The sequence below is a fragment of the Tiliqua scincoides genome, chromosome 5 (genome assembly GCF_035046505.1).
Source record: "Tiliqua scincoides isolate rTilSci1 chromosome 5, rTilSci1.hap2, whole genome shotgun sequence".
In the NCBI taxonomy this organism is placed as follows: Eukaryota; Metazoa; Chordata; class Lepidosauria; order Squamata; family Scincidae; genus Tiliqua; species Tiliqua scincoides.
Genome location: NC_089825.1, coordinates 127521886 through 127548110, shown reverse-complemented (window position 1 = coordinate 127548110; position 26225 = coordinate 127521886). Strand labels below are relative to the sequence as shown.

Below are 26225 nucleotides of genomic sequence, written 5' to 3'. Positions count from 1 at the left end.
CACACCTCCTTTTCAGCACACACGCAGATCCAGCAGACGGTTTTAATTGCAAGATAGACAATATAATTTTCCTCTATTTTCTTCAAAAAACATCTTAAATACAAACTGCAGCCAAGACCCCCAACACCAGTTCATCACAGGAATCTGGCTGAAAACTGCAAACAGTCATACTTTAGCAAGAACAGCCGCAACCTTGGTGACTGTCTACAAACCACTTAAACTTTGGCAAAAACAAAAATGCAGTCCCCTGCCCTACAAGGCCGGGGCAGTGATGGTGATTTAGCAGCTCTGAGAACTTGTCTCAAAAGGGCGTGGAAGGCTACAGGAAGAGTAAACAAGGGGAGTCAAACACACCCACCTCCTTCAACAATGGCGGGGGAGAAAAAAAAAAAACTCATGAGGACCAGGAACTGGCTGAGTGTTGGCAACAGGACAGTCATTGATATGACAGCTGGTTTGCTGTACAGTAAACACAGCGCTGTACACAACAGGTGCCATTGTCATTAACAATGGAGCTGGACTCTGGTCACGTACCGGGCAGGGACACCAAGACTGGGAAGCTCACACAGTGGCTCTGCATTCAGTGACCTGGTGAGCACAGGAAGTGGTGAGGCCCTGGTTTCCTCCCCAACTAGCCCCCACCTCTTGTTTAGGGACAAACAGTGCAACCAGGGAGGAGAGGATGCATGTTCTTCCTGCAAGTACGGAAGTGACAGTTTGAAGGGGCCAGCAACAAACTACATGGCCCTGCCTGTTTGTGGCAACAGTGGAGGGAAGCAAGTTCAACTCTTGCCTCTGATAAACCCGGTTCCAGCCACCATTTTCTCTGCAGCACATTTTAGGCCTGAAAGTTTAGTCTGCAGACAAGCGGGCACATGACCCACTCCCCCCCCCCCAGATGTGGCTCATATGGCTTTTGGCTACAGCTGGCCACATACTTCCCTGGCTCTTTAGCCACCTCCCTGTCCCTCAGTCAGGATTCTCAGTGGCCACAGTAAACACAGGAGCACCTTTCAGCCTGCAGGGTAGCTTGGGCTAGATCTTCCCCTGTGCAAACTGTCCCCATCCCAGCCTGCAATTGGTGGGGAGGGTTGTTATCAGAAAGCAAGAGGGCAGAGAGTGGTGGGAGTTCTAACCTCCACCCAGACTGCATACTAGCAGACCTTTAAAGGGTGTCAGGCACAGAGCCTCTGTGTCCTCGGGAAGGGCTAACAAAGACAACGGCTGAGCGACAACACTGAGGCTGGCCTTTGTAAAAGAAACTGTCCCTCCCCAGAACCAGATCAGCACCACAAACAACAAACAGCACCAAAAGATGTGTGGCAAGAACCAAGTGTGGCACAAACACTGTGCTGTACAAGAGCAACCGGCTCCAAGGTCTGTCAGAAGAATCCAACCGGCGACAGGAAACCAGGAAGCAGAAGACCCCGCAGAGGACTCTCCATGTTGGGGGTGACCCAAAAGGTTGCAGGCCCAAAATGAAAGGAGGCAACTGGTCCCAACAGCACAAGGGGTACCGGGGATGTTGTCGGTCTCTGTGTGCAAAGTCCTCTGCGACTATGTGATGGTGGGAGGGGAGGGGGGAGGCGTGTGGAGCCCCCCTCTCCTCAGGTGGAGCCAATGGCTGCATTGACCAGGGCACCGGCTTCTGAGGGCAGGGAGAGAACAGCCATCTGGAACTCTGCCGGGCAGCGGGCTGAGAAGTTGCGGAGCAGCAGCACCAGAGCGTTCTGGCCATCTGGATAACAAAGGGGGAAAAGGGGGTTAGTCAGCAGGGGACACACTGGCTTGCCTGGACCAAGAGGGCCCGGGTGGCTCCGCCTCCTGATCTCCCAACACAGCTGGCCAGATGCTGTGGGAAGCTCACAAAGAGGTTTTGCCTTGTTCCTGCTGCTTTTCTGTCAGCCAAGACAAGCGGAGAGGAGTGGCTGTGGGACTAATTTAGGGCTTCGAGACTTCGTTGGAAGGCATCACATGGCAGACGCTGAACTGGTCAGGATCTGGTCACTGCCCAGGTGGGAGACGTCCTGGGAGCCCCAATGCAGGCCCTCAAAAGTCCCAGGTCAGAAAAAGGGTGCCGCAAAAATGCAGGAAGTCCAACAACATCTTTCTTTGATTAAGCTCCCCAACAGGCCTTGAGAGTGGACCCCTCTTGGTGCCCAGTGGCCTCTAAGCAGGGGTGCACCTTTTTTGGCATTTGGGCTGATAGCCACAGGACCCCAAACCCTCAAACCTTCCGCTGTACTTGTTACCTGTGCACACTTCTTTAGAGTCCCATGCTCAAAATGGGCAGAAGGGAAGGCCACTGACAGGTGGAGGGAGGCCCTGCTAGACTAGGGCACATACCTGCCGGCAGGTGCTTGCTTCCCAGGACTGCACTGCTGGCTCGAACAATTTCCCCAACCTGCTGCAACACCTGGAAGAAAAGGAGGCATCAAGCCAGGGATCCCCCCTCCCCCACGGGACATCCAGAAATAACAGGAACCCAAACCTCTGCTCCAAGTTATTTTCCTGTCTGCAAGAGAGAGAGGTTACTGGGCAGGGCTGGAGAATTCATTTAAAATTCAACTTTGGTAGCAGAAGACAACTTGCCGCAAAGTGTACTTGACATTTCTACAATCTGGGGATAAATCTGCACAACCCAAATACACAGGAATTGCAAGCCCAACTCTGGGGTCTCGCTGAGCAAGCAGGGAGGTTGGGAAGGGAAGCAGCCATCGAGAAGCTTCTGCAGCTTTCTGTATATGAAGAACAGAACAAGGACTCACCCGCTGGATCAGACCGAGAGTCCAGCTGGCCCTTTTCCAAGAGATAGAGGAGGACCTGATGGCACCAGGCATGTAGAGGTAGAATGCCTCTGAACCTGCAGGTTCCATCTAGCTATCAGAGCAAAGAGCCACTAAGAGTCCCCTTGCCCACAAATTCCTACTTATAGGACTGTGCTGGAGACCAGAGACACAGAAACGTCCACAGCTCTGAAGGGCACATCTCCCCCAAGCAAGCTACACGGGCACTGTGTGTATGCGAGAGCCTCCCTGCTCCGTTTGGAGGCTCTGCTTTTTTTTTTTTTAGAAAGCAAATTTCAAGCCTGGGTGCACAGACAGTCCTGCAAAACCTTTTGGTCAATTCTGGGGTACGCAGCAGTCATCCTGCAGGCACACTGAGCCCCATGGGGCAGCAGCAGAGGGACTGACACATACCTGCTGGGGGTTGAGCTCTAATATAAAGTTGATGCAGCTGAAGACCGTTTTGTATTCTTCAAAGTCCTCCTTGAGCGGGAGGGCACGGAGCAAGACAGGGAAAACCTGCAGCCAGAGTGGAGAGAAAGCGCACCAGGGGTCAACAACGTCCTTAAGTCACTCATCAGAACCACTGGAGAGAAGCTGAGGCTCAGGGGTGCAGCTCCTACTGTGCAGGCAGAAAACTCACACAACAGCTACACGTAGGACTGGAAAAGTCCCCAGTCTTTCTCTGGGGAACCACTGCTGCAGGTTGGTGTAGACCAGGGGTGCACAAACCCTGGCCCGGGGGGCCACTTGCGGCCCTTGGGGTCTCCCAATCTAGCCCGTAGGTGGCCACCTGTCTCCAATGAGCCTCTGGCCCACCAGAGACTTGCTGGAGCCTGTGCTGGCCCAATGCAACTGCTCTCAGCGTCACTGGTCAACCTCTCATGTGAGCTGTGGAATGAGGGCTCCCTCCACTGCTTGCTGTTTCACATCTGTGATGCAGCAGTGGCAGCAAAGGAAAGGCTGGCCTTGCTTTGTGCAAAGCCTTTTATAGGCCTTGAGCTATGAGCGGCAGGTATGTGCTCTGGTCTAGCAGGGCCTCCCTCCGTCAGTGGCCTTTCCTTCTGCCCATTTTGAGCATGGGACTCTAAAGACCTTCATTCATTCATGCAAGTTCCATCTCTAATATATTCCTTTATGTAAATGTATTCAAACTTGAAATATAAATTAATTCTTTTTTTCCTGGCCCCCTGACACAGTGTCAGAGAGACGATGTGGCCCTCCTGCCAGAAAGTTTGGACACCCCTGGTGTAGACAAAACTGACCTAGATGGACCAAGGTTCTGTCTCAGTAGTTGGCAGCTTCCTAAGCCAACTCTTTTGTACTGGAATCGTGGAAGGAGAAACACATCCTAATCTTTCAGAAAAGCCTCAGTATATATATATATATAAAAAAATAACCAGCCATCCAGCCAGGCTTGCCTGCCCACCAAACAGGCACCCACGGGCTGCATAGCTGTTGATCAACCTGTTGATCTATCTGGCAACACCCCCCAAAAGAAAGTTTCCTCACCCACAGCAAGTCCCTTCTTTCTGCCTGTAAATAGTCCCGTGCCACCTTTCTCTGCCACCAGGCGGGATTAAAGGAGGTGGACAATTTAACACAAAGTTCAAGCATACACCTCCAGGTCAGGACAAGGATTCCACCACCCCACATAGACTGTGTCCACCAGTGCACTTCATACATTTCAGAAGAGGGGTTGCGCCCCCCCCCCAGTTGTCCATACACAAATTCCTGGTGTGGATTAGGATCCCTGTGGTACCCATAAATAAACAGGGGGTGGGAAGTATCTACCATAAAAAAAACCTAGCAAAATAAATGAAAGCTCCCCCCACCCCATGGCTCCCTGTCTCAAAAGGGTTCACGGTCCGAAACAAACAAGGAAGCACCAGCAAGCAGCCATGGGGGGGGGGATTTGCTGGGGCAGGCAGGGACAGTAGCACTCCCCCTGTTAAAGAACTTAGCTCAGGTAGCAAAGGTCGTTGCAGCAGACTTCAGAGACCTGCTGCTGCCGGTGCAGACAACAGAGGACTGGGCAGGCAGGCAGGGCCCGTCAAAGACTTCCGGGGCCCAACGCAGCGAGTCAAGCACTGCCCTCTTAGCGGGTGATGTGCCAGCACCTGCTCGTCCAAGGTCCTGGCTTGGCAAAGGAAGAGGGAGGCAAAGTGGCAGGCCACAGCATCTCGCTGTACTAGACCATGCTGGACTGGACAGGTAGGGGTTCCAGCCCACCACCCTGTTGCTGGGGTTCCTTTGCCAAGCCAGGGAGTGGGACAAGGAGCAGCAGCAGTGCAGGTGAGGTGGGAGCTCCTTGCCAACTTGCTGCCGTTGGCCTCAGGGATGGGCCAGTCCCAGAGATCAGGTCTGCTTGGAAGGGTCCTTTCTTCAGCAGTAGAGTCCCTGCTTTTTGGGGCAAATCCCTGACAATCCAGGTAAAAGACTCTTAGGTAGCAAGGCCATGTGGTTAACCCAAGCAAGAGAAACCAAAGGACACTTCGAAGAACAATGCAGAGCTGGGGCCATCCATGCCAGAAAAGGGGAGGGGGCAGGTTCTGGATACCGACCACTGCTGTCCTCCACACCAGGGGACCCAGGCTCTCACCTGTCCAAGGGGGACTCCTCCCGGATTGGCCATCACCATCCGAGCCACGGCTCCACATACGTTGTCAGCCACCCGATTGTTTTGCTCCTGAGAGATGATGCTGGACAAAACCCCCAACAGTTTTGGGTAATGTCTGCCCCAGACAAAGAGGGGGTTAAGGAGGCAAAAGAGGACAGCCGTGGGGGAGCTCAGCAGCGCAATGGGCAGGCAACTGCACAGTCACACTGGCACTGAAGGTCAGAAACGACACACTTGGCAAAAGAAACCAGTGAGGCAGAGGTCACAGGAGTCGGAACACACATGGCGCTCCATGCTGCACATGGAGTAAAAAGGCAGGGCTCTGCCCCGAAGGGCTTACAGTCTACTTATTGACACAAGTGAGACAATGTGGGGAGGGGGAAACAGGAGGTGCAAATGTAGTTGCTCCAAGTGACACAGACTTGGCTCAGAAACTCTGGGAGACAAAGCTAAACCCAAAAGGTGCCAACAGAAATGGGGGGGGGGGTCTTAAGAAGCTATATGAAGGAAGTGGGCAAGGTGTGCCCAGGCCAAAGCTAGGAAAGCCCTTGCTTTCCAGCACCAAATGTCCCCACATCCCTCTTGCTCCTCCCCCACCCATCCCACTGCCAGTTCCCAAACTATGCCGGGTCTTGTGGGGAAGGAAGCAGGTCCCCCCATGCCACACCCAGACAAGCCCCGGAGAGAGAAGGATACTCGTGCACGGCTTCCCCGCCGTGTTCTGCCAGCACGCCCAGCCCAAAGACGGCATTGCTGCGCACCTCCTTGTCCTGGTCGCGTGCCGCCCCCAGCAAGAGTGGCAACAGGCGTGGCACAAAAGCGCTCGATGCTCGGCCCAGTCCCTGAATGGCCTCTGCCACGGTGCCCACTGCGAAGGATTTGTCCGAGGGGGAGGAGCTGGGCTTCTGTGAAGGGTGGGGGCAGCAAGAAGGAGTGGTTAGGGAGCAACACAGACAGGCAGACACACCTACCCCACCCCGAGAGATGGGGGAGGGTAGAAATGGGCTATGTCAGAAGGCCAGATGCAAGGGAGGGCACCAGGATGAGGTCTCTTGTGATCTGGTGTGCTCCCTGGGGCATTTGGTGGGCCGCTGTGAGATACAGGAAGCTGGACTAGATGGGCCTATGGCCTGCTCCAGTGGGGCTGTTCTTATGTTCTTAACTACAATTCCCAGGAGGCCTTGCAGGTCTCTTGTTATCTGGTATACTCCCTGGGGCATTTGGTGGGCCGCTGTGAGATACAGGAAGCTGGACTAGATGGGCCTATGGCCTGCTCCAGTGGGGCTGTTCTTATGTTCTTAACTACAATTCCCAGGAGGCCTTGCAGGTCTTCTTGTTGTCTGGTATACTCCCTGGGGCATTTGGTGGGCCGCTGTGAGATACAGGAAGCTGGACTAGATGGGCCTATGGCCTGCTCCAGTGGGGCTGTTCTTATGTTCTTAACTACAATTCCCAGGAGGCCTTGCAGGTCTTCTTGTTGTCTGGTATACTCCCTGGGGCATTTGGTGGGCCGCTGTGAGATACAGGAAGCTGGACTAGATGGGCCTATGGCCTGATCCAGTGGGGCTGTTCTTATGTTCTTATGGCTGGAGACAGCCACTGGCTCAGCTGGCCTTAACAGGAGATGTGACAGACTTGGGGGAGGAAAGGATTCCAGCGGCTACTAGTCATGGAGGCCTCTGTTCAAATTGCTTTGAGCACAGGGAGAAAAATGAGGGAGGGAGGCCATTTCAAGTGGGATAAAAAGGGCTCCAGCTTCTGAGGACCAGTCTTGAAGGGCAAGCAGCAGAAGGAAATGGGGGGGGGCAGGAGGAAGAGAGGAGGCAGGCACCGCAGGTCTCACCATCTTATTGAGGAGCAAAGGCAGGAAGCCAGCAAAATAAGGAGCGAAGGTTTCACCTCCAGCCACTTCCGCCAGAATGGGAATCGCCTCTCCAGCATACTCAATCAGCATGGCATCGTACTCCGCCTGATTTCGGGAGAGGGAGGCAAACAGAGTGGGCAGCAAGGCAGGCAGAGGGGGAAAAGGCCCCCTTCTCCTGTAGTTACTCCCCTCTGCCCCGCAAGCATCTTACTAGAAGAGAGATTTCTGCCCTTGCACAGTTGTTGTGGGATGGATAGGAGCACTCCTTCTGCAGCCCGATCCTGTCACATTTATCTCATGGCTTCCAGTGGGGCCTACTCCTACATCAGCAGAACTGCAGCCCTAAAGGCAGGGGGCTAATGGGGGGTAGTGGGTTGACTTGGGTTGCCTCGCCTTAAACCCCCTACCCAATATTCTGGGCTACCTCAAGGCCTTCTAGAGCCTGAGGTGGCTTGATAAAGGCTGTGCCAGCCTCTGCTCTAGCCCACAACTTCCCTCTCCTGCATGGCCCCCTATTCCTTTCCAATCGAGGGAGCTGGAGCAGGAGGAGAACCAGAAGATGCAAGCAACAAACTGAGGTGGATGCTGTACTACTGCCTGAGACAACCATCTTAGTCAGCCCCACAGATGAGCCAGCCTTCCCAATACTTCTTACTGGAACCCCACTGGAAGCAAGAGATTCTGGGTGCTTCAGGCATGGAAGTGGGGTCTTGGCACTGTCTGCAGAAGAGCTGGGCACTGAGACGCACCTTCCAGGTATCCTTGAGGCTCAAGATTGAAAACAGTACTGGACACTGTCTGCTGTTCTTACTTGAGTAGCTTCGCTGGCCTTCAATAGTTTATTTTTATTGTTAATTTTTTGCCACTTATTGTAGCTGTAAAGTCTACGTCTCCGTTCCCAAGAGCCGCCAGGCCAAACATCAACCACTAGCTAGCACCTGAAGATGCCAATCCCCACACTCACCTCTTCATTGTCATCATCTTCATCTCCATCTTCATCCACATCAGTGCCTTGGCAGGCTGTCTGGAAAGGGGAAGTAGGAGAAAGCATTTCTAAAAGAACAAAAGCTTGCACCTGCCACAGCAAACCCATGCCATCAACACAGCGGGCACAAGCAGGCTGCGAATCTCCAATGCTGACCACACAACCACACTCATGGATCACCACAGGCTTGGTCTCCACCAAAAGGGGGCAGAAGCCCCAGCTCTCCTTCCCAGGTGTGTCTAGGAGGCCTCACCGGATGAAAACTCTGGCTGTCCTAGAAGGGAAAGAACCCAGGGCAAAAGATGGGCCCCTCAGTCCTTCCTGTGCCCCAAGGCACTTACCTTTTTCTCCAGCACCTCCCGGATCACCTGGCACAGCTCCACCAGCCGCCCAGGCTCCCGGAGGGCCTCCTGCTGGCAAGACTTCACCAGCTTTCCCAGGATCTCCAAGATGGCCATCACCACCTGGCGCTCCTTGTCCACCCGAATCCCTTTGACGTAAACCGGCAGCACGGTGGACAGCAGCTTCTGGAGCGCTGAGGGAGAGAGGGGTGCAAACCGTCCCATTTGCAAACGGAACGTGTCTCCCCAGACATTCCTTTTGCAGGGAAAAGCAATTGCTGCCCTTGCCAGCTTGCCCCTTTGCTTAGGAGTAGGTCTCCTGGCTGACAGTATTGGAGTTGGATACCAGCCCATCTCACTCTCCCGCCACGCCTGCTCACCAGCACTGTGGGCTTCAGATGGGTCGCGCTCACAAACGCGGTGCAACGAGATGCAGAACTGGCCGAGGGCGTTAAAGGCAGATTTCCTCACGTTGATGTGGGGGCACTGGAAGGAAACAGGGAAACACGATTCCCACACTGGGCTGCCACAATTCCATTCCACACGCCATCCCCAGTGGAAGGAGACTGGGGCTTAACCCTCACCAGGAGAGACCCCTTTCCTCATCCCATTCAGGCCACCTCTTTCCTCCTCCATTTCTCTACCTGGCCTAGTGTCAACCGAGAATGCCAGCCTTGAGCTCCTCCCCAGGGGGGAGGCTAAGTGATGAGAAGGCTACATCCCACACGTGACCTGAGGTACAGCAACCCCTCAATTCTCCTTCTCTGTTGAAGTTCTCTTCAGCTGGTCATCTCCCCCCCCCCCATGACCTGGGCATTCCACAGTGAGGTCAGGGGGATCCAGCTTTGGCCCGCCATTACCTCCAGCAGCTTGAAGACTTCCTGGAAACAGTTCTCCATAAATGGCAGGAAGGCTGCACTGAAACAGACACAGAAACAGGACTGAGGTGGCAAGTCAAGGACCTTGAGGAAGTTGCCTGTCCTCTCTCTCTTGCTTAGTGACGTCAATCACACACCGATCACCCTGCATCCACAACTTCTCCCTCCTCTGATGTTTGCTTTCTTTGCCCAACGCCTAGCGAGAATCTAAAGTGGGAGCCACAGGCATATTTAGAAAACACGGAAAATGTCGATAATGAACAGCCTGGAGAAAAACGTACTTCTCTCAGTGCGTGACTAGGCAAGCAAGAAGGTGAGCTCATGAAGCCCCCTAGTGGCCACCTTTGATGAAAATCCCCCAACATCCCCTAATTTGTCATCTGCCCTGGGCACAGTGACACCTCACCATTCTGAGTCAGCGACCACACCTGCCCTTCTTTTTCTGTAACTGACCAGCAAACAGGCCCTGGTTTGGAGCCGCCTCACTGGACAGAGAAGCTCACTTGATTCCCCAGAGTGGGGAACACCACAAATAAGCAGACACACAGGTACCTGGCGTGGGTGGCAATCTCTCCCAGGGCCACACAGGAGTCCTCCTTTTCGTCCATAAAGGCATTTCCCACACTCAGCCTGCAGATAGTTTGGGGGGGGGGGGGAGAGAGAGAGAGAGAGAGATGGGACTGCCATTGGCGGTATAAGTTCCAAAGAAGACGACTAAAATACAATGTAAGCCGTGCATATCAAACAGTTCCCAAAGGACTAAAGTGGAAAAAAGGGTCTACCCTGAGAGTGATGCAGGCTGCTTCTGCCTTACATGACGACCCATCCCCTTAGGTCACCTTGGGAAGTCCCCCTGCATGTGCCACCACCGACTGAGGCTAGAGTGGTGGTGATGACAGGAAGGCTCTCCTTTGGTGGCAGCACAACTGTGGAACTCCCTCCCAGTAGAGTTGAGAGCTGCCCCTTCCCTGCATACCTTCCACTGGGGACTGAAGACCTTTGGTTCAGCTGGGCCCCCCTGCATCAGCTGTTCCCCATTTTTGTTCCTCTCTTTTATATGTGCTGCATTTTAATGTTCTGGTTTTTTAAAAATCAAACTTTATTCATTGTACTGAATTGTGTTACTGATTGTGAGCCACCACGAGCACCTTCATCATACAAGGAGAAGCGGCACAGACTTCTTTGAAATCAAGCCTCCATCACAGTGAGGTGGTCGGCCAGCCTGCGTTTGGCCTGCACCAGACTGCAGGCGACACTTGCATGACAGAAGCTCCTCCATTCAAAGCCATTCCCTGAACTCAAGAGACCTACTCTCTCGGATGCTCCCTTTCAGTAAGGGAAATGCTCCCACAGCGAATTCCCCAAGGAATGACTACTCCCTCCCTCTCTTCCTGCAACCAGATCTGTACCCTGTGAGCTCCGAGTCCTCCTCATCTTCGTCATCAGTCAGGTTTTCATCTCCCTCCACTTCGGCTTCCTCTTCCTCGTCATCAAACAAAAGGAAAGAGCTGCCAGTTCCGTAGTGAGGCTGAGCAAAGGAAGGGATGAATGCAAAGAGAGACGTGCAGAGATCGTGATATAACTTCACAGCAGCCAAGAGGCTTCAGATCATTTCATGGCGCATCACCTGTTAAAATCTGTACCCCCAGCCCAACGGAACCATACAGGGATTTCAGGCAACAGGCATACCCCTGGCACCACCTGAATCCGTCGCCCACTGCTACGCCTGGGGGAAGCATATGCGCCATCCTCCTGTGGGCACACCCTCTGTGCCTCTTTGAAATGAACAGAAGAGGGGGCTGCAAACAGAAGAGGCAAGCAGCAGGGAGCTGCACAGAATGATCTTTGTAAGCAACGGGGGGGGGGGGTTGTCTCCAAATTTCCTTGCCCTGCCCACTTGGTGTTGGTGTAAGCACCAACAGGCGGGAGAGGTGATTGGGTGTCGCAACAGTTTTCCCCCTTGGCTGCCACTATTGTGACCCTCTTCCTATGTGCTCATATGAACATAAGAGTCCTGGTGGATCAGGCCACAGGTTCATCTAGTCCAGCTTCCTGTATCTCACAGCGGCCCACCAAATGCCCCAGAGAGCACACCAGATAACAAGAGACCTCATCCTGGTGCCCTCCCTTGCATCTGGCATTCTGACATAACCCTTTTCTAAAATCAGGAGGTTGTGCATACACATCATGGCTTGTACCCCATAATGGATTTTTCCTCCAGAAACTTGTCCAATCCCCTTTTAAAGGCGTCCAGGCTAGACGCCATCACCACATCCTGTGGCAAGGAGTTCCACAGACCAACCACACGCTGAGTAAAGAAATATTTTCTTTTGTCTGTTCTAACTCTCCCAACACTCAATTTTAGTGGATGTCCCAGTAGCAAGGCTTGGAAGGATATTGGAAGATTTACTGCCAGTCAGAATTGACCACACTGGGTGAGATCAAGATGGATCAACAGTCCAATTCTGCATAAAGCAGCAGCTGTACTTCAGCTAGGAATAGACATGAAGACATTATGGCCAATTAACCAGAAAACATTTTTACATAAGAACACAAGAAGAGCCCCACTGGATCAGGCCATAGGCCCATCTAGTCCAGCTTCCTGTATCTCACAGTGGCCCACCAAATGCCCCAGGGAGCACACCAGATCACAAGAGACCTGCAAGGCTTCCTGGGAATTGTAGTTAAGAACATAAGAACAGCCCCACTGGATCAGGCCACAGGTCCATCTAGTCCAGCTTCCTGTATCTCACAGTGGCCTACCAGATGCTCGCATGGTCTCCTTTCTTCTGCCCAGCCACTAGGTTCAAGAGACTCTTCTCAGGCAACCTGCTTTCAGAGGCTGGGAGCCATCCTGAACTGGTGCCCCATATCCAGGATGTCCTTCCCAGACGGGTTCACCGGGCACCAAATCTGTTCTCTTCTCAGCACCAGACAGATCTTTCCATTTGGCTCCAGTCTTTCAGCAGGTCAACTAGCTGCTTAGCAAAATGATTTAGCCCACCAGGAGAAGTTTAAAGCCTCCCTGGTTTAGAACAAACCACAGTTTCTCATTGCCTCCAAACCGGTCACACTGCGGTATGTTTAAAACTCACTTTAACAAGCTGGAGTCTGATTGTTATGTCTGAAGTGGGCCTTGGTTGTACTTTCTAAAAGACACAGGATGAAATCCTAACCAACTTTCCAGCACTGAGGTAAGGGTAATGCAACTCTGAGGTAAGGGAACAAACATTGCCTGACCTTGAGGAGGCCTCTGTGATTGCCCCCCAACTGCAGGATGCAATACGTGCCCCACTGGCACAGCACCACCAGTTTTGGAAAGTTGGTTAGGATTGTGCTAACAGTTTCAAAACTTTTTGCTACCAAGAAATTCCTAGAGGCCATGCTAGCTCCAAGCGGGTCAAACTGTGTTCCTTGCCCTTAATACAGATACTGAAGTTCCTCTCTCTCTTTGGGGGAAAACAGGCATAGCTCCAGCCTCTTCCTCTCAACTACAGAATGACTAGTCTCCTCCCCTCCAGCTCTGCCGTGGTCTCTGCTGTGGAGAAGATCACAGCTGTTGTTCGGTTGTTAATAGTGTCTGATTCTTCTTGACCCCGTAGACCACTGCACGCCAGGCCCCCGTCTACCACTAACTTCTGGAGTTGTATTAAAGTTGACAGTTTTTTGGGCTGGGTACCATGGTCTAGCTCTTTTACCTAAGAGCTACCCCCCCCCCTTTTTTAGGATTGGTTTAGGCTCATTAGATAAAAGAGCTAGACCACGGCACCCAGCCCAAAAAACAGTCAAGTTCAATATGGATTCCAGCCGTGAAAGCCTTAGCATGTTTATTCTGGAGTTGTCCTAATTCCATTTTCTTGCTGGGCAAAACAAAATCTTCGCTTACATTCTTTCTTCTTTTTTTTAAGGCAAAGTTTCTAGGCCTTCCAGCTCACTGAGACACTTAAAAACCTGACTATTGTTCTTACCTCAATGCCCTCGGTAGACTTGAGGGAGTAAAGCATAAGAGTGGTGATTCGAGGCAGGTAGGGAGAAACTGAGTCCTCTAACACGACTGACAGTGAGCCAAAGAGACTGTACCTAAAGCAACAGACATGCAGATTTTAGAACTGATTTTTTAAACTGCTAAAAAGTACTAAATAAGGCAGGTTGATACTTAACACAAATATCGTGAAATTCATATGCAAAATTCAATGTTTTGTCCGCCTCAATAATCCTCATCATCAAATTTTTGGGGGAAAACCAATCCAGATGTTGAAGGAGCTCGAGAGAATTTATGAAGTAAATATTGGACTTCTGAAATTGTCACGAGAGTCACATGATCAATGTCTTTATTTAAGAGGGCTCTCCATCAACCCTGGCAGCAAAGAAGAGCGAAATGGCCTTGTCCACAATAGCTGTGGCACCTTGGCTGGGGACCTCCCTGTGCAGAGAGGTCCACCAGGCTCACCCCCTGAACACTGTTGGAGAGACACTTTTCCTTCTGGTAGACACCTGACTTTGCCAAATGCCTGCATTTCTATGGTGCTCTGGGGGGGACTTTGTTGATTTTGCACCTGCTTCTTCTGGCTCCTTTTTAAAAATTGTCTGTAGCGCTTTTGTGAAAGCAAAGGCGGGCTATGCTGCCAGGAGGAGGAAGAGCAGACAATGCTGGGCTGGGTGGTCTGAAAGCCTGACGCTCCACGTGGGGAATGGGGAAAGGACTGTGTTGTTTCCCTTCATAAAGGACAGTGATTCTGGCCCAGGTGAAACACTGGGGCTGGGAAACATCCCCCTGCCGCTTTCAGTATTTTAGTGTTGCTACCAGCAAGGCCCAAGAAACCTCCCTGTCCCAGGCCAGCAGAAGCAGACGCTGCATGTCTCCAGTTCTGAAATACAGAGGAGGCTTTTCCTTCTGCAGTGAGGTCAACTCTGTGTCTCCATTTTGCCTTCACTATGCAGCCGAGACAGATCCTGGAAGAAGCATCTTCAGTGTATGCAACTGCAAGGACAGGCTGAAGCCACACAAATGAACGTACAAAGCTGCCCTTATACTGAGCCAGATCCTTGGTCCATCTGGCCTAGCAATAATAGACTGGCCATGGCTCTCCCTGATCTCACAGGAGGGTCTTTTCTGCCTCTGTTCACCTCTGAACCGGAGAGCGAACCTGGGAACTTATGCAAAAGCAAGACCTGGGCTCTGCTTAGCAAGTCGCTGGTCTCGTCCAAACGCTGCTGAGCAATCCCACATTCTACCAAGTTGTGCGCGCACTGCGCCTGCACAGTCAACGGCCAGAGGAACTTCCCAGGCCTCCCTCCAGCATCCCAGCCAAGGGGTACGGGTGACTTACGTGCACCTCCGCAAGTCTGGGTCGTCCACTTGGTCACAGAGGTCCAGCCCAAGCTGACAGCACTTCTCAGCCAGCGGCAGGAAGACATCCCTGCTCATAACTCGGGCAAGGACAGCCAGCGTCTCTGGAGAGGCAACCAGCACCGAGAGGTCAGCAGCAGGGCAGGTGGGGTTCGGAGAGAGTCAGCGACCACCTGCCCACCAGTTCCAATGGCTTCTATCTGCAGCCCACCATTTCACCAGCCAGCTGTCTGGCAGAAGTGTTTGAAATCAATGCATTAAAACCATCATAGCAGCAGCAGCACCACAATACCTGGTGCCTGATGGAGCAAAACTCAAGAGAGGAGCCTGTCTGGAGGAGCTCACAAGCTACGCTATGAATTCTAAAAGCACAAAAATCCTGGCTCACCTACAGACTGAATCTGAATGGCCCTGAGGTCCTCCCGGGTGGTGAGCAGGTAGCCCATCAGGTGCTCCATGACAGCTGGGAAGTATGGCAGCAAGGATTCCTGGGCAGCCTGGGCTACAGACAGAAGGATGAAGCCACAAGGCAAGATTTGAACAGGGAAAAGATCCAGGAGTTCCATCTCCCAGCTCCCCAGTTTCCTTAGCCAGATCGATGGGGCTTCTGGGATGAATGTAAACTCATGCAGCTTCACCAGGACTTGCACGTACCAATAGCCCCAATGGCGCTGACTGCCAGCTCCTTGGTGCGGGGGCTGCCAGGGCAACTCAAGGTGGTGAGCATCCGTTCCATCAGGGCTGGGAGGTATGGCGAGATCTTCTCTCCTGCAAGGAGGAAAGAGGTAAATGAATACAGGACTGGGGTAGCAGAGAGCAGGAAAAACCCCACAAGGACATGGTGTCAGTAACAAGGGCTGATACGGAGCTCACAGCAGACTATCCTGAAGGGTTGAAGTGAGAGCCAGAGAAATGAACAGGAGCTAGAGACATGGGCTCAAGATGTTACAGGATCCTCCTTAAAAAAGAGGAAACTGTCCTTTAAAAAAAAGTGTGGAATACAGCACCACAAGGTGTGAACAACTGGCTTGTACAAAGGGGTTAGATTAGTGGTTCCAAACTCACTGGAACTATGGTGCAGTTCACACTTACAGGGGTTTTGTGTGGCACTGCATGGCCCCTTCTTCCCAGCTCACTGGGCCATAGTGCAAGATCTTGTGAGAATAGTGCAATATCTCACACTATTCTCGCAAGATTCTTTTTACAGCAAGCTGAGAAGAGGAGGCTGTGCAGCACAGTGCAGTGCCCCAGGAGTGCAGTGGAGTTCACACTTTGGGAACCTCTGGGTTAGATAACCTCTGGGTTATCTGGTGTGCTCCCTGGGGCATTTGGTGGGCTGCTGTGAGATACAGGAAGCTGGACTAGATGGGCCTGTGGCCTGATCCAGTGGGGCTGTTATTATGTTCTTATAAATCCATAGATGAGGAGAAGTCCCTCAATGGCTCCAACCACAGAGGCTAGATGAAGATTCCTTGTCCAGAGGCAACAGATGTCTAAAGGGCATTGTCGGGGGGGACGGGACGACAACAATAATGCAGAAGGGCCTGTGGCTTCCCAGGGTCATCTGGACAGACATCTTGAAAAGCAGGTGCCTTTGGTCTGGTCCAGCAGAGCTCCCCTGACATTCTAAAAGTATCAAGAGCTGAGACCTGGGTTCAAATCCCACACTCCACTACCAAGCTCGCTAGGCAACTTTGGGCAAGTCTCCCTCAGGCTCACTCTACTTCACAGGAAGGCTGGCTGAACAAGAATGAGATGACTTGAGACTGGGGGGGGGGGCAGGCAGGCAGAGAAAAGCATAGAATATTAAAGTAACAGAACAATTCAGCAAAATGGCCTGGAACACCTTCCTTCTAAATCTCTTGTCAGTGCAACAGCTGACAGGTACTGCATGATGAAGAAAAGTAAAATAATTCCTGTATTGCAGCCTGCACACATGTTGCAAGGGAGATGTGACTAGAAACGGGCAAGTGGTGAGAGTGGGGACAGAAGTGGAGGGGCAGATCCACAGCATGGAATTTCATGGGAGGAGGTGGGGGCAAAGAATCGCTGCAGAACAGCCAGGACATTCAGACAGGTACCCCAATGTGTTTAAAATTAGCTAACTATTCAAGACTAAATTAAAAAAAATACAACCATTGAAGAGAAATGGTCTAAAACAGGTCATTCCAGTCTCTGCAGTAACAGGCTAGAACTCTAGAAGGCAGGCGCAAAACTGGGTTCTCATTGAGCCGTTGGGATTGCAGCCTGCACGTTCCCCCTGGATTTCATCTCGAAAATGGAAGCTGAGCATTTGGGGAAGGGAGGTCTGGAGGATCTCCGAGGAGGGGTAGACCTCCTCCAGCAGTTATGTTCCTAAGGAAGGAGGTGACCAGACTGGCCAAGAAGGTCTCACCAAGGTTCTCCACGAAGTTCTCCAGGGCGTAGTAGGCCTTGGCCAAGTGGCTGGTGTGGGCCAGCTCCACGCCCTCCAGGTAGCGCAACAGTAGTGGCATGATGTCATCTGAGTAGCGGGCAATGTCAGGCTGTCAAAGTGGGGGAGGGGGAGAGGCAAAGAAGAATGAAGACATGCTCTTCTAGTGTCTGTTGGAGAAAACCGGCAGCTATAATACACACCGGAAGGTATTCAAGGCTTTTCACCAAAGCCTTGGGCTAAACAGATATTTTCCTTCTTGAAAAGTGATATCTAGACACTTGTAATAATAAGACTCACAACTGTTATCATCAACTCTAACCTCAACACGCCATCTATGTTCATAGCACCAGTGCTCCTTGCAGAGAAGTTCACGGGCAGACAGAGTTCTGCTCCCAAGGAGCTTACGTTTTAGAACAGAGGTAGGGAGAGAATTGGGGCAAATGAACTTAAGAAGTGGCTACAGCTGGGAAAGGAGGAACGGAGGGCTGAGTTCTATTGCAAGAAAAAAAATCAATGCCACGTCTTGTTCCATTCAAGGGACCATCACAGGGGCTTACCGAATAAAAGCTGCCAGACTGAGATGTCACCCAATTAGCACGGCACAGCACACCACAAGTGGGCATGGAAGAGCTACAGCTGGCACGCCAGCCAGACCAGAGCTGTGTAAAAACGCTCTTGGCCCACAGCCACCTGTCTCTGCAAAGGCAGTTCCAGCCTGAGTACTTGATTGCCCCATCCAGTGCAGGTTGTAGTGCCCCATTCCGGAACCAACTTTCCTACTGCCTTGCCTAGGCTGGCTCGACTTCCTCAAGTAGCCCCCACCCAGGCCTAGCAGCTTGGCTCACCTGCAGGTTCTCGGAGAACTGCCCCAGGGCGAAGAGTGCTGCGTTGCGCACCACCTGACTCTCGTCAGACAGCGCCCGGCACACCACCTGCAGCATGGGCTGGAGATGCCTGCAATCAGGAAGGTCGGTTCAGAGGAGGGCAGAGTGAAGGCTTGTTTGCTTAAGTTACAGTCAATATCTTAGCAAAACCTTTAACAAACTGGGAACGGCAACAATTTTAAGGGAGGGCAGGCAGGCCGGCATGTGTGTGTCACCTGAAAATGGAACCATGAAGGTAACTGCAGTGCTGTTCCCCCAGATTTGTTCCCTTTTCCCCTGTGCCAGTTTTGTCAACTCCTTAAACAGACTCTTCCTAATTCAGCATTTTTAAGCATGGAGCCGGCCTGCCCCCCTCTCCCCAGTATGCAGGGTGGACGCACCCTGGCCAAAGATATGCACGACAGGGGTGCAAGCCTGCACAGCTGGCCCCCAAACCATCCACATACATCCCAGTACATACTTGTTCCGGATGTGATCCCCACAGCCTTCGGCCAGCACCGCCAAGCACATGAGGCCAGCTTTGCGATGATAGGGGTTGGGGCTCAGGACTGCTGGTTCCATCAGTGGCGTCTAGGGGCAAAGAAAGGGATGCAGTTCAGCCTAGCCCCAAGGGCTGCCTCCAGCCCTGTGATTTCAGGCTCCCCGCGACTGCTCCTCACACTCACCAGCTGGGGGAAGAGCTTCTCCGGAGGCAGGTGCAGGGCTAACATATCCACCACCTGTGATGGAAACAAAAATACGTGTTACCAGGCAGGTCTGCTGTGATAGGGCATGAGGGAATGGCATGCTGGGAAGAATGAGAAATGGGGGGGGGGGAGAGATGACAGCCCTGCTGGGGACTCCTCAGGGGAATGCCGAGACTGAACAAGGAAGAGACGCAGTTCAAGGAGGGAAAAAGCTTGGAGTGTGGCAAGATTGTGAGAAAAAGGGACAGGGCAGCATTGAGCCAGAGAGAACCCAGGGTATGCTGGCAATGGATAAGGAAGTCAATCAGGGGCAGCCAAGGCGCAGAGCGAAATAGGCAGCAACTCAACAGCATTATGGTGCCAAGTTAGAGGTGCTAGAACAGGAAAGAAAAAACTTCCTGGGGCAAGAAAACCCAAACTGAATGAGACACGTGTGCAACCCACTCAGGACCTGGGCCGCAAAGTGTTTGGGCGACTGGACTTCAGCTCTGTCTTCAATGTCCTCCTCCGTCTGCTCGTCCTCGGCGTCCATCTGACCAGGCGGCGGCTCTGCACTCATGATGGGGAAGAGGGCATTCAAGATGGGCGAGAGGAGTTTGTGCTTTAGGATGGCCTGAAGAACAAGCAGGAGAGAGACTGCCTCTAAGCAGAGCTGAAATCCCCAGTATTGTCAGGACAGGGGTGGAGAAGGGCCCTCTCAATTCCTACCTTGCCTTTGAGTTTGATGAGAAAGCTGATACAAGACAAAGCTTTCACGCGGAGATTGTCACCCAGCGTTGGATTGGACGCCACCTATAGCGGGAGTGCAGAGCGCTTGTTTTAAAATTTTTACAGATGACGCTTTAAGGATTCATGGAGAAATTTAAAAAAAACCAGGAGGTACTGGGTATGAATAAATGGGCACTTCTCATAATGAAAGGAGGGGAGTTGAGGGCTCCCCCAAGGATCTGCGTTGGCACCAGTAAGGCTCAATTTATTCACACGAACTCTGGAGTCAGAGTGAACAGTACAGAGGTCAAGTCTGCAGGTGACAGGAGGGCCAAAAACCCAAGTGGTGCACAAAAGGCTTCAAAAGGATCTCTCCAGAGAGGGAAACAAAATGACCAATGGTCGTGGTTTATAAAGCAATGCTTGCCTTCTCACAACACCTGGGACCTGAAGAATCGCAGTTACATGGGTTGGCGGAAGATTCGAGACAGACTAGGACATTATGTGAAGTCCTTCTTCACTCAATGCTTAATTGAGGGCCCACAAGATGTGGGGATGCACCAACTCACAGATGGCTTTAAAGAGATGGCACATCTGTGAAGGAGCTCTCCCAATGGCAACTAGCCAAGATAGCCAAATGGCACCACCTGGTTCAGAGTCAAAACATACATGAAGAGCAGCTGCTAGCTGAGAAGTGAGTTGCTGTTATGCCTGATTGTGGGCTTCCTGGGTGCATCTGGTTGACTGGCCAGCCGCTATGGGAAGGAAGATGCTGGACAAGATGCTTTTATGATTTCAGCCCAGCCTCCAACCAGAGAGGGGAGCCAGAATGCACAGGGAGGAGGAGCCAAAGACACATCATATTCACCTCCAGGCAGAAACCAACAACCTCCGAGAGATGTTGTACAATGATAGAAACTTCTGTCTCCATGAGTTCATCAAATACCTCCATCACTTCACTGGCCTGGGCCTGCGCAGGGGGGAGAAAAGATGACACCACACACGTTGCACTGAGTGGGTATGCAGACTTCATGAAGACATGGGCTCATGAGCGCACACCCATGTGCTAGATGCAAACACACACATGAAGCTATAACAGGTACTCCCTAACAAACAGGGCAACACACAGAACACGCAACGTATTATGAGCAAATACAGGGCAGAGAGATCTGGTGACTTGCAAAAGCCTGACACAGAGCACACAAACATTTCTCCAGAGTGTCTCCAGACTCTTAGATCCACACTACAGACAAGCCTCACATTGACACCCCCTGGGGTTGGGGGGGGGGAGGTTTACCTCATTGACTTGGATCAGTTCTCGGATGGCCGAGATCACCTTGGGCACCATTGAAGACATCAGATTCTGGGAAGGGAAAAGAAGATATGGGGGGGGGGGGTTTCCAGAGTTTGAAGGGAGGAAAGGAAAGGTAGGAGTGAGGAAAAAATGTCATTTAAGCAGCATTTTGTACACTGAAAAATGCTAGAGAGAAATAAGACTCAGAACTGCAAAAACGGGAGTAACTGCTTGCTCTTAGGAGGCATTTGCCCTTCCGAAAGTCAGAACCAACTCTCTGCTTTGCAAGAGAAGGCTGTGCATTCTCCACTGGCCCCAGCAAGGCACACTGTCTCACTGCAAGGAGCTCCCCTGCCCTGCAAACCATCTGCTATTAGTGATGTGCTTTGGTGATGTGCAGACATTGCTTGAATGAACAACGTGATCAAATCAGTTGACAAAGCTGGGCAAGGCACGAGGCCGGGGCTACAAGGCAAGAGGATGTGCGGTGCACACATGTTGATCTCACCATTTCGTCGGAGCCCAGCCCAGGCGCCATAGTGCTCAGGCTGCGCAGTGAGTAGTAGAGAGTGACTGGCTGGCTGCGGTTGTTGAGCGTCTGGTGGAAAAGGCGCAAGAGGTCCTTATAGTGAGGGGCAAAGACCTCGGGGTCCAGCTCCAGGGCACAATTGAGCAGCAGCAGTCCCACCTGCAACCAGAAGGGGGCAGAAGTGTGCTTTTTATTATGATGTTTAATGAACATCCGAACTCTGAAGGTCCATTTTGGTGGGCTTGGGGAATGACCGTACCTGCAACTGGGTGAGGTCCCGGGAATGTGCTCCCTGCTGGATGAGCTGGAGCAACTGTGGCCACTTCTCCAGTGTCTCATTCTTCAGAATCACAGCAGCCAGCTGGGCCAGGCCTAAGGAAACCTTGTGGCTAGAAAAAATAAGTCGGGGCCAGGGGAGTGGAGACAGCCTTAGCTCCACTTCTACCCACCACAAGCTCCCCAAATCAGCCTTTTTGACCAGACCTGCACCCTCCCCACCCCACTCAGGGCTGCTTCCAACAGTGCAAAGGATTAACACAGTTAATCACACAGCCTGGCTGGATTAAAGGAAGGTTCCATCTAGCCCAAGTCCTGTTTCCAACAGTGGTGAGTCAGAGGCTCTCCCCCCCCAAAAAAAAACCACAAGCAGGGCATGAAGGCAATAGGTCTGCTTCCCATCGCCCGACATGCATAGGTAGACTGTCGCTGTAAGAACACGGGGGTTCCACTGAGCTATCATGGCTAAAAGCCACCAACAGGCAAAGACTTGAGCAAGAGAAGCCTAAACCCTTTTAAAACTAGCTAAGCCACCGTATTTTCCCCCATTCCCAATTTTGGCTTCATGTGGACTCAAGGCTGCCCCCCCCCCAAGTTTGGTTCTCATGGGCCAATGGAGACAAACCCAACCACATCTCCAGCATCAGTGAAAGGGTCTTCTTTCCCCCAGCCCCACATTAGCAAATGACAACCAGAAGAAGAGTGTTCAGGCAAGCCAAGACTCTGTGCGGCTGGCGCACCGCAGGGAGGTGGGACAGGCATAATGACCGAGTCTGCACCAACACTCACTCCGTCTCCTGCTGCAGCGTGTTCAGCACCAGCTTCTTCAGCCTGGAAGAGACAAGATTTGGGGGACTGGGCTCAGCTGCCGCATCTGAACCAAGAGCGAGTGCCAGGCGTCACGGGTGCAAGAACTCTGCCAACAACTCCCTAGGAGGCCTCCACCCAGCGATGCTCTCTGTGCATCAGCCCCAGCAGCTGCAAGAAGGGGGTGACCAGAACAGAGGCTGGCCTTACAGGGCTCTGCCGGAAGGACTGTCAAGACGGTTATTCAACGCTCAGATGGAATGTTGAGGAAGGCCATCAGAAAGACTCCACGATGCCAGGTGACCTTTGACCTCCTTCAAACCCCATCTCAAAACACACTTGGGCCTGGACTCAACCCCTGCAGATCCCACTGACAGGGTGGGAAAAGGCAGGTGGATTTTTGCTTGTTCATTTAAACTATATTTTTTAAAATTTTAAGGTGTAACAATTTAAAATTTTAAGGTGTAAGCCCTATACTGCTCTGGGCCAGGGTATCTTAGAGATCGCCTACTCCCGTACAATCCGGCTTGTCCTCTCAGGTCATCAGAGAAGGCCTTTTTACAAGCGCCGCCGCCTAAGGAGGTACGTGGGGCGGCGGCAAGAAACAGGGCCTTCTCAGTAGTGGCACCAACGTTGTGGAACTCCCTTCCCCTTGACTTGAGAATGGCTCCCTCTCTTGAGACTTTTCGGCGAGGCCTGAAGACCCTGCTATTTAAACAAGCCTTCTGACTTCATGGCCTTTTAAACATCTTTTATACATCTTTTAGTTGTTTTTTTACAGGCCTGATTCCTCTATGAACTGCTGTTTTATGCTCTTTTTTATTCTGACTTTTATCTGACTACTGTTTTTATGGTTTCTGTTAATGTGTTTTTAATATGTTTTTGTCTGTTTGTTAAATTATGTTTTAATCTGTTTTTAATATGTTGTAAGCCGCCCTGGGTCCCTTTAGGGAGAAGGGCGGGATAGAAATAAAGTTTATTATTATTATTACTATTAACAAGCTTCTCTTTTGAAAATGACAGTGTTATCAATGAATTCCTACCTTAATGCAAACACATAATGGCCTAACGGAATTTATGATCTCCCCTATGATCATCTCCTTTTCTTGTATGAAAAAAATGCTACAGGAATGTGTGGTGTGAGGGCAGCAGGTGAGGCGGAGCCGCCCACTGGAGTGGTTTGAAAAGCGCTGCCGTGTGAAGTCACAAGCACTCACGACCCATGCTGTCTGCTCAAGGAAGGCATCGTTCCCTCATTATACCTTGTAACTACCTGATCTCTGCCACTGAGCCAGACTCCATACAATTATAAATATTAGGACTCTGCCTACCTAATTGTAATTGGCCATTTTTCCCTTGGAAATTTAGATAAATTCACCCTGCCCAATTAAGTCTAAGTACTGTACATGTAACTGAAATAAATACACCTTCTTCCCCCATTTACCCTTGCTTCTCTTTCTCTCCCTCTTGTGTAACATTTCAGATTGTAAGCTGCTTGGGGCAGAGATCTCTTGTAAGTGTCATGCACAACTGTGGTGCTATTTAACTAGCCTCTCTTTTGCCCTTGTCTTTGGTGGGCCTCACACGCATCCCAAATAGAGCCACCAGAGTGAGTTTGGAGAGAAGAGGATTTAATTTCCTACCCCAGCTCCTTCCTCAACACTTACATGTCCTGCTCTGTTGCACTGAGCTTCCTCCAGTGCTTGGTTAGACGTCTTCTCACCAGCACAGCTGCAAATTGCCGAATCTGGAGAGGGAGAGCAGGTATGGGGTGTACGTGGTTGGTTGGAGAGAGGTTGGTGAAGAATGAGGCAAAGCATCCAGGGCCCAAGGAAAAAGGAGCAAAACATTTGCACAAGTTGAAGGAAAACACACCAGCAGCACATAGATAGCGTCGTACAAATCATATTCTACCAAAACAACTCATGACTCCCAGACACTACCCAGGACTTAATCTCCTCCAGGACTGAGTTCTAAAATTCAACTCTGAAGCACACAAAGCAGAAAGCCATAAATGATCATGTCTCTGAGCGTGTGCAGAGTGTTTTCTGCCTAGAATCAAGGAAACCACAAGTTTCAACTACACACCAAAAGATTCAATAGGTGCTCAGGACAGAAGGGCCAACTTCCAGCCAATGCTTGAGCTCCAGCACCTCTCAGCTGAGAGATGAAGCCCTGTAACAATTTACCTGAGGGTTCTGAGACTGCGACATCACCTGGCAAAGGTGTGACAGGGCTGAGGGCTGCTTGAAGGTCTCTTTCAGCTGGGCTGTGGCCTAGCGGAGAAAAACAGAAATGAGATAGCAGGGATTAAAGCCTGCCCCAAACTCTTTCCCTCCACTTTCTCCTGAAGGCTTCAGTTCAGTCGCTGCGTAGTATAAGCAGGCCTTTTAGTACACTCCATCGCTGTACCAACTTGTAGCCAGATTACGGACATGCACTGAATTTGGGCCCAATGTCCACGTGGAAAATTGAAATGCACCCATTTTTGCCAGGTCCAAGGGTGCATAGTTCATTACACCTGACCTCACAACAGTCCTATGGACTTAGAGGACACAGTCTGCCATGTTACAGGTGGAGGTGGAGAGACACAGAGCATCCTTGGGGAACTCAAGAGCCCAGGGAAGAAGAGACAGTGATGTTGAGATTTTGAACCCAAATCACTCAGACAGAGCCCGCCACCAGTAATATGGGAGCAGTCCTGCTGGGTCAGACCAAAAGCCTATCTAGTCTAGCATCTGCTTCCCACCACAGACAGACAGATACTTTCAGGAAGCCCATCACAGGAAGACAAAAAGCTCTCTGTTCAGAAAGCTGTTCACTGGAATTCTGCTCCTGAATCTGGAGATCCCATAGGGCCATCCTATCTTGCAGTTACTGAGTTGTAGGATTTTGTATCCCCATCACACTAGTTCGAGCAGAGACCTCTGGGCAAGGATTAGGGTTAAGTGACCCCATGAGAACCCCTTCGAGCTCTTTGCCCCACACAGTAAGAACATAAGAGCCCCACTGAATCAGGCCAAAGACCCATCTGGTCCAGCTTCCTGTATCTCACAGTGGCCCACCGGATGCTTCAGGGAGCACACAAGACAAGAGACCTGCATCCTGGTGCCCTCCCTGGCATCAGGCATTCTGAGGTAGCCTACTTCTAAACCAGGAGGTTACACATACCCATCATGGTTTGCAGCTTGTGATGGACTTTTCCTCCAGAAATCTGTTCAACCCCTTTTTAAAGGCATCCACCACATCCTGTGGCAAGGAGTTCCGCAGACTAATTACAGGCTGGGTAAAGAAATATATTCTTTTGTCTGTTCTAACTTTCCCAATACTCTATTTGAGTGGCTGTCCCCTGGTTCTGGTGTTAATGAGTGCAAGTGGCCCTCGACACACAGCTGTCCCCAGATGCTTCCCAAACAGCAACCCCTAAGCGTAAACATGCTCACCCCACACCCCAAACCATGGAACCACCCCTGGTTTTCCCCACCAGTGGCTACATGTCATTCCTCTCCCCACCACCCCACTTTTGCTCCCAAGCCCCCTACCTGTTGGATGACAGCATTGTCAGGCTGCAGCAAGTTGGAGAGTATTTTTTCCAGCTCCTCAGTGGCCATGGTGGGAGGCAGGCAGGCAGGGCTGTGGGGCCCAAAAGTGGAATCAACCCACAGGGGGAGGAGAGGGGGTGAGGGGGCAGCCTCACCAAGGCTGAATGAACTGCACAGGGGGCTGTCCCACCCAAGCCCCCACAGAAAGGACTGGGGTGGGTGGGAAGCTCAGTCCCAGCTGGACACAGCCCCAGCAGCA

The 26225-nt window shown here is 51.6% G+C and overlaps 1 protein-coding gene across 1 annotated transcript; it reads right to left on the bottom strand.

Annotated features, from left to right (window-relative positions):
- Positions 1 to 34: 34 nt before the first annotated feature.
- Positions 35 to 26225, bottom strand: IPO4 (importin 4). The gene is made up of 30 exons (XM_066627058.1): positions 25967 to 26225; positions 24614 to 24700; positions 24092 to 24171; positions 22407 to 22448; positions 21601 to 21730; positions 21321 to 21500; positions 20816 to 20881; positions 20387 to 20488; positions 19519 to 19602; positions 19262 to 19423; positions 18790 to 18843; positions 18585 to 18694; positions 18086 to 18194; positions 17220 to 17349; positions 15479 to 15592; positions 15213 to 15326; positions 14805 to 14928; positions 13443 to 13554; positions 10884 to 11002; positions 10027 to 10104; positions 9457 to 9514; positions 8977 to 9082; positions 8597 to 8790; positions 8235 to 8294; positions 7250 to 7375; positions 6103 to 6311; positions 5389 to 5521; positions 3201 to 3305; positions 2347 to 2416; positions 35 to 1738 (listed from the first exon to the last, which is right to left on the bottom strand). The coding sequence occupies exons 1-30, from the start codon at positions 26033 to 26035 to the stop codon at positions 1608 to 1610; spliced, it is 3258 nt and encodes a 1085-aa protein (XP_066483155.1). The 5' UTR covers positions 26036 to 26225; the 3' UTR covers positions 35 to 1607.